Here is a 12,429-nt window from a genome sequence, read left to right on the forward strand (position 1 = left end):
AAAAGTGGCGTCGGGTCTGGTCACCATCCCCGCAGCGTGCGCTCAGGAGCCTTAGTTACACCCACGCGCTGCATTTACGCCCACGGTTCTAGACAAGAGGCTGAATCCCCAACCTGGGCCTCGCTGCAGACGCCCCTGCGCCGCTGGGCTGAGGCTGCAACCGCGCCCAGATTAAGCCCCTGAGGCTGGGAAGGGGACTAGTGAAGAGCCCAGGGGCTTGTGATCGCAGCTCCGCCAGCTTCGCCAAGGGCTAGTGCTGAGCGCTGCCAGTCCGGATCGGGGCGGGGCCGGGGGCGTGGTCTCTGCGGGCCGCGCCAGGTCTGCAGGGCTCCAGGCCAGGCCTCAGGCGGGGCTGGAGGTGGGGGCGGCCGCGAAGGCGGGGCGGGGGCGGGGCCGGGCGCCCTCTGGGACCAGCGCGCTGCTGAGCTTCAGTCAGTTCTGCGCGCCTGTGCCGCCAGCATGACTGACGCGCTGCTGCCCGCAGCCCCCCAGCCTCTGGAGAAAGAGGGCAACTGCTACTTTCGGAAGGTGGGCGGCTATGGGCGGGCGGGGAGTCCGCGAGCTTCAGACCTCTTTCCTTCCAGGCTGTGGAAGGGGCTGCAGAGCGCGAGGCCGGGGTCCGTCAGGCCGGGAGGGGGAGGGGGCGCATTGGCCTGGGGCGCGCTCGGAGGAGGCTCGCGGTGAGGGGTGCGGCGGCGGTGCACCCGGCGGCCGAGAGCAGGTGACTTCCGGGGCTGGGGGTGGGGGGACGTCCGGGCCGCCCCGCGCAGTTGCCGGCGGAGGACTGGGCCAGGAGGGGCTCGGAGTCGCCCCCGCCGGCCGCCCGCGCGCTTGGGGAAGGGACGGTTCCTCGAGCGCTGGCCACGCGAGCCCAGCTTCCACCCGAGCGCTTGGCCGTGGCGCGTGGAAGTGGAGCCGCTCAGGAGAGTTGACGTCCCCTCTTTGCCTCCAGAATGCTTCCAGTGTACGCCTCTTGGACTTTTTAGTGGGCGGGAGGGGACCTCGGGCTTCGTCTCCTCTGCGCGCGGCAGACCTGAGGGCGGCGATCTCGCCCCCTCTCCATTTTACTCTAAAGCGGATTTACCCGATTGCTGTGGAGACCTGTGGCGAGTGCGGCTTCGCGGGAGCTTGGTGCATACGGTGGCCTGTCTCCCTGAAGTTAACAGTTCGTAGCTCAGCCCCTCAAAAGAGGCCCAACCCACCAAATGGGGTCGCTGGGATGCCGGCAGGTGGCACGGCCTGGGCTACAAAGATGCTTTTGAACCTGAAGTCTCGGGGACACCTTCCATCCTTCCTTGTCTGTCTCAGCGAGTCTAAAAATAGCCTTTGGGGCTTGGCCAGGCTGGACTGGGTGGGTTGAGAAGTTGTGTGTGTGTGTTGTTTTTTAATAACTTCTATGACCCAAGGCAAAGGGCGTAATTATAAACAGGGGAGTGAAACTGTTTCCCACAGAACAATCAATTCTTAATTGTTCCAAGCCTAATGATCGAGCCAGTGAAAACGCTCTGGGCGGCTTCCTCCTCCTCCCTTGACTCTGCCTCGGGGAGTTTGCTCTCTGGTGAGCAGCCTTGTCCCTCCGGGATGGGCAGGAGAAGATTCTGGGGACCGGTGAGGACAGAGTTGGCAAATTTCTTTTTGGTTAAATTGCTTTTAGCATTAAAAAAAAAAAGTAATTTTAAGGTGTATTTAAGTTAAAAGATGTCATCACGGAATTACAGGATTAAAACTTCTAATTATGTGTGGCATTTGGGACAGGATCCACAGGCAGTGGAGTTACAGGAGGCCAGGCCAGGGAATCCTGAAATCTTAGCCCTAGGTCCTCAGACCCTGACTGCCAACCCCCCACCCCCCCACCCCCAGAATTGCAGTGTAGCCTCCAGCCAGTGGCTGCCCCTTTCTGAGATTTCATTTCCTCCCCAAATTGTTTGTCTTCTGAACAGGTGGATGTCTGGACCATCTGGGGGAAATGACAGGGGGAGGGGCAGAAGGGATGGTGAACACCTGCCAGGGTAATGTTCCCTGGTCTTCCAGAACAGGTTTTCCTGGGGATATGCGTAGGACAGGGTGGAAGGCCAGGGAGCTGTGAACGGATGCAAAGCTTGAGTGTTTTTCAGGTGCGGTTTTCCCAGTGGTTGATAAGAGGATCATGGGTGCGAAATATGATGAATCATTGGTTTGCAATTAGAAACATCCCTTCTGAAAATGAGACCTTGTAATGATCATTGTGTTACATCATACTAGTCCAAAGAATGTTCTTAGCACAAGGTTAATAAAAGGCATTGATTGGGAACCTTCCCTGAACAAATGCTCCTTGAACGACAGGTAGACATTATACAGGTGAAGAAGGGGAGGAAGAGCATTTCAGATAGAGGGAACAGCACTGGTGAAGGCACTGGATTGTGAACACTTGTGAGTGAACCCTCCGGGGTGTGGACGTGTAACAGGGAACCAGGCCTTTCGGGTGTCACACATCCTAGATGCAGGGAAAGGGAACTTGGGAACCTATCAAAGTGCTTCATTCTCATTTCTGTGAGATCTGTGTCACAGAAAGACCGCTTTGAAAGCTGAGAGATCAGTAGGTGAGGGGTGGGGGTGAGGCCAGGGTGGAGCCAGGCGGGGAATGTGGAGGGTTAATCCTCATTGTCTCTGTCTTACTCTGATAGGGATTACTGATGACTTTTCAGTAACTTAAATAAAGTACTAGGTAAACACATCCTCACCACCTATCCTTTCCACCAGCTTGCACCCCTAAGTCAAACCTGGCAACCAGACTGGAGGCAGGGATCCCAGTGGGGTCTGTGGAATGAAGAGGGCTTGAGCAAAGGCAGTCAGCAGGGATGGACCAAATATGGTGGGAAAGGTGCTGCTCAGAGGAGTCCAGAATGTCTGCCTTAAGTGTCTGGGGGGTGGTCAGGGTCCTTCCTGAGCTGGGATAACCAGCAAGCTGAAGTAGGGGCAGTGGACTTGAGGCCCCCAAGAGTTATCCTAGTAGTGGTCCCTGTGGGGAGTCCACTCAATGGACCCAGCAGCCACGAGAGTATCCGGGCTGGAGATGCAGCTTTGAGGTGCCCCAACGTGGAATGCGGTGGCATATTGTGAAAAAGCACCCAATACAGAAGAGAAGAATGCCTTCACTTAAGGGACAGGCAGAGAGATGGTAAACAAGCCCGGAGGGTGACTGTCAAGGCAGCTGAGAGAAGAGATCTTTCTAGCAGAGAGATGAGGTTGGCGAGTCAGAAGAGCCCTGGAAAATACTGGATATAGTCTTTTAGGGGAGTGGCCCAAACTGTTTTGGCACCAGGGACTGGTTTCGTGGAAGATAATTTTTCCACTGACCGGGTCCAGGGCAGGTGGGGTGGGGGTGGGAGGCCAGGGGGCAGGGAATAGGGATGGTTTGGGGATGATTTAAGCACATTGCATTTATTGTGCTCTTTATTTCTGTTATTATTATATCAGCTTCACCTCAGATCATCAGGCATTAGATCTCAGAGGTTGGGGGACCACCTGCTTTAGGGGGTTGTTGGTAAATGAGGTGGAGAATTGGGGGCAAAAGTCAGTGTGGGGGAGAACAGGGGGAAGAGGGCAGAGAAAATAGTTGCTGGAGGGGTATGGGAGAGAGAAGAAGGCAGGTTTGTTTTGAATGAGGAGGGAGGTCTAGAGACTTTTGAAAGCTGAGAGTGAAGATGTTGGGGTGGGGTGATGTGTGAAGATTCAAGGGAGAGAGACAATAGCTGTGGGAGGTCCCAGCAGGCGAGGACTGGAAACAACTGGGGCACATACTGAGTGCTTGAGCCAACCGAGGGGGGGGGAGGCGGGCAGGGAGTGAGGACCCTGAGACTGGGGTGTTCAGGGCAGCCCCCCCACTGCCGTCCTGTCTTTGGGGATTTTATGTATACTTACCAGGTCAAATTAGTTTCCAGTCAAGTCAGACTTCTTCATTCTTATTCTCTTTATCTTATTCTCTCTATCATTCTTATTTCTCTTATCCTCTTTATCTCTTTATTCTTATATCTCTTTATCTTATTCTGTTTATCTCTCTTTCCTCCTTTCTTTAAAAAAAAAAAATATTTATGAAACTCCCCTGCTGGTCCAGTAGTTAAGACTCTGCGCTTCTAACACAGGGGGTATGAGTTTGATCCCTGGTTAGGGAACAAAGATCCCACATGCCATGTTGCACAGCCAAAATTAAAAAAAAAAGAATCATTTATTTATTTGGCTGCGCTGTGTCTTAGTTGTGGTATATGGAACCTAGTTCCCTGACCGGGGATTGAACCTGGACCCCCTGCACTGGGGGCCCAGGGTCTTAGCCACAGGACCACCAGGGAAGTCCCTGAACCTTCCTTGAATGTGCCATTCTATTCTGTTCATTCAAAAAGCATTTATGGTGTGGCAGCGAGCTGTGAGCCTGATGGCTCTCAGGTTTTGGGGTACGCTTGACCCTGACTCATTGTGGCTCCTGTGGCAGTTCATGAGTGAGTGAAAGTTGCTCAGTCGTGTCTGACTTTTTGTGACGCCATGGACTATGCAGTCCTTGGAATTCTCCAGGCCAGAATACTGGAGTGGGTAGCCTTTCCCTTTGGGGGCCTCATTTCCTGGGACAGCTCAGGCCATGCCTGACTAGACAATTAGCCTCTTTTGCTGTAGTTCAGAGACCAAGAAGTGGGGGGGTGGGAGTACATGGTCCATATTCAGAGCTGAATTGTGTATCTTGCACGCAAAATGAAGATTAATTGCCCGAAAGTCCTCTCTGCCTGCTGGTCCTAGACCCTGAATGTATGAGACAATCCTTGCAGAGATGGAGGCCCTCTGGCAAGTCAAGGTCTTCTTGGGGTCGTGCGGGGTGTGGCTATACAAAGCTGAGGACAGGGATTCAGTTTGGCCCCAGATCAGACACGGACACCCCCAGCACAGACCCTGGCCTCCTGGGTGAGCAGCTGGGGTGGCTGGGTGGGTGGGTGGGAGTGTCTCTGAATTAAGAACATAAAGTACCAAATTCTTTCTGGTCTGTCACATGTCACAGTATGTTTCTCTCTTCTCTGGTTTTGCATTGTTTTTTCTTTCTTTTTTTAAACTAATATGTTTAAATAGAGGTACGGTTCTATACAAATAATTAATAAGTTACTTTCTTAAAAGAAGGACCCGTGGAAATGGAGTTTCTTTTTCCCAGACAGATTTCTATGCTCAGCCTAATGTGTCTTGGAAGAATGTGTGTTCTGGCCTGGAGTTAAAGCAGAGTAATACACGTTACCAAGACACTGCATCTTGAGAGCTGGCCCTGTCTCTGGGGCTCTCCAAGGCCTGTAATCCTAAAACTCACAGGAAGATCTGTTCTTGGCCAAGAGAAAACCAGCTGGAAAAAAATCAGACAAAGATGTTTCCCAAGGCCGTTGAAAAGACCTAAATGAAAGGGCGTAGCAGTATATGGAAGAAGAGAGTTGGTACAAAGTGCAGCATTGTGAGACCTTATCTCTGCCTCTCTGTCCTCTGGGAACACTAATGGCCTGAAATGAATTTAGCTCCATTGTTTTTACCCAAGAGCTGGAGGAGAAGTTGTTTCTTACTCACAGAAGTCTTCATTCTGGACAGGGCTCCAGGGTTCACCGTACCCTGGTTTATGGGCCCTGTTTACTCTGGATTTCCTCAAGGATCCAGCTGAGAAGGAAGGAGAAATTTTATTTTATTTTATTTTATTTTATTTTACTTGGATCCAGTGGCTCCTCTTCGGTCCTCCTCTGCACCATTCATCTTAGTGAAGTATAATTTCCTGTTAGACACATGTATGCTTTATCTGTCCGCATCTCCGTAGGGGAACATGTGCTGAGGAGCCCAGGCTGGGTCATGGGGGTTCATCTACTCCACCTTTACTGAGGGGTGATGATGTCTCTCCAGGTGTTTGACCCACCCTTGGAGCTTTTAATCCTTCCCCCAGTGGGGGTAGGGGAAGGAGGAGGTGTAAAGGTTTGTGATGCTATCTGCTCCCCACCCTCCACCCGCCACCCCACCATGGTCTGAGCCAGATCCTAGAGCCCAGGCTGGATCCAGGCTGATCATGGCCTTAGTGCGGGTCTGACCAGCTTCACTGGTGCACAGCAGCGGCCCAGGGGGCGTGGTTGCCAACATCTCACCTTTCATTATGGCCAGGAGGGGGTCCCCTGGCAGACGCAGGATTTTAGGTGACTCAGAGGAGAGTCAGCCCCATGAGCTGTAACACTGTAAATGTCTCTTGCTTCCTGGGGCTATTTGGACAGATTCCAAGCCGCCGCCTGATGATTCGGAGCATTGGCTTTAGCCTGATCACCACTTCCTCCTTCGGCTCAGACACTGGAGTCTTATGACGCCAAGGCTACCTTGGAGGTGGCCATAAAGGACAGCGGAACCACAGGTGCAGGGCAGCTCAGCCAGACTGCGCATCAGGCTGAGTGCGGAGCAGGCAGCAAGGGTTGCCGGTGTGGGGCGAGCTCTCCTGCCTGCAGCACCAGGAACAGGGAGAGATGCAGGTCCCCCTGGCCTTTCTAGTCAGACCCACAGAGTTCGCTAGGGCCATGTGCCTTAGAAAATTCTGTTTCTGTTGGATTCTAAGAAGAGGAAAGGACAGGAGATCAAAAACTGCCACTTCAGAAGTAGTTTCTTTTTCTCCAATGTTATTATATTAGAAAAGTAACAGGAATTCCCTGGTGATCCCGTGATTAGGACTCTTTGCTTTCACTACTGAAAGGAGCCGGGTTACATCTCTGGTCCTTGAACTAAGATCCTCTATGACAATGGCCAAAAACAAGCAACCAAAAAAGTAACAAATTGTTGTGAAAAAAGGTAATTACAGGAGTGTACAAAATTACACACATACCAGCCCCCGTCTAGATAAGAACTGTAAACCAATAATGAGTATATCCTGTGTGTGTATTAGTTGCTCAGTCATGTCCGACCTCATGGACTGTAGCCCTCCAGGCTTCTTTGGTCCATGGAATTCTCCAGGCAAGAATACTGAAGTGGGTACCATTCCCTTCTCCAAGCGATCTTCCCGATCCAGGGTTCGATCCCATGTCTTCTACATTGCAGGTAGATTCTTTACCATCTAAGCCATCAGGGAATACATCCTACCAGTTGAAATAAATGGGTCATTAGTTGGATCTGAAAATACATTTGACTCACAGAAATGTTGTGATCACGAATCTTTGTAGAGTGGCACACACTTTGTACCCACACAGTAGGTGTCTATAGGTTTGTAGAAGTGACTGGATACTCTCGTTCAGGATTATAGCTACATTTTGGTTCATACTGTGGCCCCTAACCCTGTGTGGATGGATGGGGACGCTGGAGGGAGGCGTCCGGCAGAGATCGTGGAAGGGCAGGAGGCCTCTTTACAAGTGCCAAGTTCATGTTTTAATTTTTATGGACGTGGAAGAGGTAGATTCTGTTCATCCAAACTGCCGTGAATCTCCAGTGTGGTGAAGAGTTAAATTAGATGTATTTTTGTGTATTGCAGGGTATCGCATGCTATTTCTGTGCTTGCTGGTTGTCAGTTTCTGGCTAACTTATAAACAAACAATTGTGCTTTCCAGAGCTTGGTGGTTGAGTGAGGGATTGCATAATCCTAGGAAGTAGTGAGAAAGGCAGAGAAAATAACTTCGCGCACTAGAGAGGCAGCCAAAAGCACCCCCTCTTCCATGCCCTGTGTGAGGGTCTCTAATCAGGAGACCCTGTGTGGTCACCCTTCACTCAGTCTCACTCCTGACCTGGAGACCCCAAGTTCACACTGTGCCCTCAATTTGCTGGAAGCATATCTACATGTGTGAGTTTTATCTTTGGCTATGTGGAAGAAGGGCCTCACTGGTTCTCTGGGGCGTGGGGGGAGCCGGGTGCCAGGCACTGCCTAGAGCAAGTCCCCCATCCTCCCTCCACACCCTCCTCTTTTGGGAGGAAAGATTCCTCCAATGCCTCTGTGTCTGCCTTCCCATTGACCTGGCCTGTCTGCCTTTTCATTGTCAGTCTCTGCATGTGTGGGTTGAATAGCCTTTCCTTTCTTCCAAATCCACTGCCTCTGGTGTTTGCCTAGGTCCTGCTCTTTTTGTGTGTGTGTCTATTTTTACTTTTTACTTTTTTGGGGGAGGGGGGCACGCCACACAGTGTGCAAGATGTTAGTTCCCTGGCCAGGAATCAAACCTGTGTCCCCCGCAGTGGAGGTGCAGAGTCCTAACCACTGGACTGCAGGGAAGTCCCTAGATCCCGCTCTTGTGTTTGTTTTTGGTTATGCTGGGTTTTCTTTGCTGTGCGCAGGTTTTCTCTAGCTGCAGAGAATGGGGGCTACTCTTCGTTGCGGTGCAGAGTCTTCTCATTGTGGTAGCTTCTCTTGTTGCCAAGCGTGGGCTCAGTTTCAGTGGTTGTGACCCATGGGCTTTTAGTTGCCCAAGGCATGTGGAATCTTCCTGGATCAGGGATTGAATGGGTGTCCCCTGCATTGCTAGGCAGATTCCTTGCCACTGTACCACCAGGGAAGTCCCCTAGATCCTGCACTTAAATACTTGTTTCCCAGCCAAACAACTTGATTATTCACAAAGGACTTGTGCATGTATATTAACAAATAGAGCTTTTACTCTGGATGAACTTACTCTGGTTAGGACCTTTTCTTAGCTGCACTTACCAGGAAACCTATTCCCAAATGACTTAGGCAAATAAGCACACTATGTATGGTTGTCATTCAGTCGCTCAGTTGTGTCCAACTCTTTGCGACCCCGTGGACTGCAGCACACCAGGCTTCCATGTCCTTCACCATCTCTTGGAGTTTGCTCAGACTCAAGTTCAGTGAGTCAGTGATGCCATCCAACCATCTCATCCTCTGTTGTCCCCTTCTCCTGCCTTCAGTCTTTCCCAGCATCAGGGTCTTTTCCAGTGAGTTGGCTCTTAGCATCAGGTGGCCAGAGTGTTGGAACTTCAGCTTTAGCATCTGTCCTTCCAGTGAATATTCAGGGTTAATTTCCATTAGGATTAATTTCCTTCCCTGCTAGCTCAGCTAGTAAAGAATCTGCCTGCTATGCAGGAGACCCTGATTCGATTCCTGGGTTGGGAAGATCCTCTGGAGAAGGGATAGGCTACCCGTTCCAGGATTCTTGGGCTTCCCTGGTAGCTCAGCTGGTAAAGAATCCACCTGCAATGGGGGACACCTGGGTTTGATCCCTGGGCTGGAAAGATCCCCTGGAGAAGGGAATGGCTTCCCACTCCAGTATTCTGGCATGGAGAATTCCTTGGACTGTGTAGTCCACGGGGTCGCAAAGAGTCGGACATGACTGAGTGACTTTCACTTTCTCTTTCCTTTAGGACTGACTGGTTTGATCTGGTATGGTACCTTCTTACAATGGAATTCTACTCAGCAGTTAAAAGGAGCAAACCACTCATAAGTACAACAGTATGGATGAATCCCAAAGCAATCTATTGAGCAAAATAAGTCAGAATACATACCATATAATTCCATTTATACAAAGTTCTAAAACATGCAAAAGTCTAGGATGATAGAAACCAGAGGCTTGGTTGCCTTGGGGGATGATAAGAATTGTCTATATTCTGATTGGAATAATGGTTATACAAGTGTGTATACATATATATGTATGTATATATGTGTGTATATGTGTGTGTGTGTATTTTTGTCCAAACTCATTGAGCTATGTACTTTAAAATCTGTGTATTTTATTATGTGTAAATTATACCTCAACTTTTATTATTATTATTTTTAATTTTATTTATTTTGGCTGTGCTAGGCTTTTCTCTAATTGGAGTGAGTGGGGGCTACTCTCTAGTTGCAGTATGCAGGCTTCTTATTGCGGTGGCTTGTTTTGTTGGGGAGCACATGCTCTAGAATGCAGGCTTGGTAATTGGGGTGCACAGGCTTAGTTGCTCTGTGGCACGTGGAATCTTCCCGGGTCAGGGATCAAACCCATGTCTTCTGCATTGTCAGATGGCTTCTTTACCACTGAGCCACCAGGAAAGCCCTCAATTTTTTTTTTTTTTTTTTTTGCCCTCAATTTTTAAAAAATGACGTAGGCAAGAAAGGGAATGCATTTGACTCCTGGAGCTAAGAAGTCCTGAGGTGTGGCTTCAGGCCTGGCTTGATCTAGGGCTCAAATGCTGCCCAAGACTCAGTTTCTCAGTCTGCTCCCCCTAGGTTAGCTCTGTTTTGGGGAAGACACTCCCCAACCCGGGTAACGTGGCTGCAGCTGCCCAGTCTCACATTTTCCTGGGTTCAGGGCTGATGCGGGAAATGAAGGCCCCTCCCTGATGGGCTCTGGTTATCCTACGTCAGGTGCTCGCCTTGAATCAGACTTGAAGTAAGTTTGGTTTTCTAGCTGGCCAGGCATGAGTCAGATGTCCTTCCCCTTGGAAAGGAGGTGCGGGAGCATGAATTTACCAGCCTGACTGTTACAGGCTACGAGGTGGGAGAGTGGGAATTGGGTCACTGTGGCCAAAGGGTGTGTGTGCGTGATGTCAGGCCCTCAGCCATGAGAGGGATGTCTGGGAATTGGTAGGTGAGCTGTCCTCATATCCCCACACATTCCTGCTGCTCAGGCTCAACTCAAGAGTGGCAGAAAGGACGTGGACTTGAAGTCCCTCTCCCACCCTTACTGTGTCCAGCATGTTTTTATTTATTTATTTTTTTAATATTTATTTCATGCAAACTCTTGGTTGGGACAGGTGGGATCTAGTTCCCTGATCAGGGATCAAACCCACGTCCTCTGCACTGGGAGCATGAAGTCTTAACTAACCCCTGGACCACCAGGGAAGTCCCCTGCCTTTAACATCTTGAGTAGCTCACTCACCCTCCACGCTTCAGAATTGTCGGGTCCAAGATGCTGTACCAGAGTCCACGTGGGCTGTTCAACATATGGGAGACCCCACTAAGCTAGTGAGAAAGCTGAACTTTCACTTAATACTTGCTTTTCTCGTGTGTTGGCAGTTGGACCATCCTTCTGTGTGTTGAGACGAACGCCCTTGCCCAAGCCTGAGTCTGGTCAGGAAACTGTATAGTGGACAGACTCAGGTTCACTGTAAGACTTATGGACAGTGATCGAGAGGCCAGGGCAGTTCATTCGCTCCCCGCCCCGCCCCGTCCTCAGTTCCCAGGCCAGGCCAGTCTGACAAGTGCTGCCTAGGTCCTGGGCACAAGCCCGCAGTCCAATTTGGAGCAGTTCTTCCTCCTGTTGGGATCCAATGAAGAACTAAGGCGTGGCTGAGGACTGTGGGTCCCCACTAGCAGAGAGCCCCTGTGGCAGGGGCCAGTAGACAGCAAGCAGCCTCTGTGATTCCAAGGTGTCTTTCTGACAGTCTCAACCCAGATTCATCTCTCAGGGCTCTGGGTAGTTTCCAAATAGCCCTGTGGGCGTGTCTGGTGTTTCCAGCAGGCCCAGCATTCCTACCTGTCACTAAGAAGTAATGTGATTTGGGGTCCAGTCACTCAATCAGATCTAATCCTAAGCATTCCTATGTCTTATCTGGAAACTTGACCCCACATCTGTGCGCTGGTTAGGGCGCAGCCATTCCAGGCCTGCCAGACGCTGGGTGAGGTTTGGGAGCAGGAAAAAGTTCTTATCCTTGAGCTGGAATGGCTGCTTATCAGCTCTGGGAATGTCCGTAAAGGAATTAGTTATTAAGGCTTCCCTGCAAAATAGAACACAGCTTTGGTGAACCATGTAATTTTAAGTCAGATCAAGCCACCTCTTCGTAGTAATTTTAGGAAGTAGAAACAAAAGAGGCCTGCAATTATTTTAGCCCTTTAATATTGTTAGCTTAATATTAAAGGCATTTTAATCTTAGGTCTGATTTTCTGATTTTTATTTTCAATCAAGGATCATTTAATGGTGTGAAAGATGTTAGTTTTAAGACTATTCCAAGTCAGATTGTGAATATCTGTGTAATCTGAATTTGGGAATCTGCATGGGGGACAGGTGGGGGTGGCCGCCTGCTGTGTTGTTGTTGTTTAGTTGTTAAGTCGTGTCCAACTCTTTGCGACCCCCATGGACTGTAGCTCACTAGGCTCTTCTGTCAGTGGGATTTCCCAAGCAAGAATGCTGGAGTGGGTTGCCATTCCCTTCTCCAGGGGATCTTCCCAACCCAGGAGTTGAACCTGTATCTCTTGCATTGGCAGGCAGATTCTTTACCACCATGCCACCTGCTGCGATGGGAGAAAGAGAAATCTTTGTGGAAGGAGACATGTAGCAACTCCTTTCTGATTCAGTAATCCAGAGGCGGCTAATATGGGAATCCCTGAGAAGCCTGGGGCTGCAGATAACCCATTTCTTCCTCCTTGTGGTCAAGGCCATGGGTGTGGCTTGGGTAGAGGTGTGGGAGGCTAGGTATGTGCAGAGCTGGAATGACAGTGACCCAGGCAATGACGCAGAGAGAAAGGGCAGTCGCCTCACCAAATACTGCCCACCAGCCACTCCC

At 50.3% G+C, this 12,429-nt stretch overlaps 1 protein-coding gene across 1 annotated transcript in view; it reads left to right on the forward strand.

Annotated features, from left to right (window-relative positions):
- Positions 1 to 422: 422 nt before the first annotated feature.
- The window catches only part of RHPN2 (rhophilin Rho GTPase binding protein 2), a 67,717-nt gene continuing 55,710 nt past the window's right edge, over positions 423 to 12,429 (forward strand). Inside the window, exon 1 of the mRNA XM_070450998.1 lies at positions 423 to 528. Coding sequence (XP_070307099.1) covers positions 460 to 528 — 69 coding nt within the window. The 5' untranslated portion in view covers positions 423 to 459. The remainder of the gene's footprint in view (positions 529 to 12,429) is intronic.

Source organism: Odocoileus virginianus, chromosome 20, assembly GCF_023699985.2.
Source record: "Odocoileus virginianus isolate 20LAN1187 ecotype Illinois chromosome 20, Ovbor_1.2, whole genome shotgun sequence".
NCBI classification, from domain to species: Eukaryota; Metazoa; Chordata; class Mammalia; order Artiodactyla; family Cervidae; genus Odocoileus; species Odocoileus virginianus.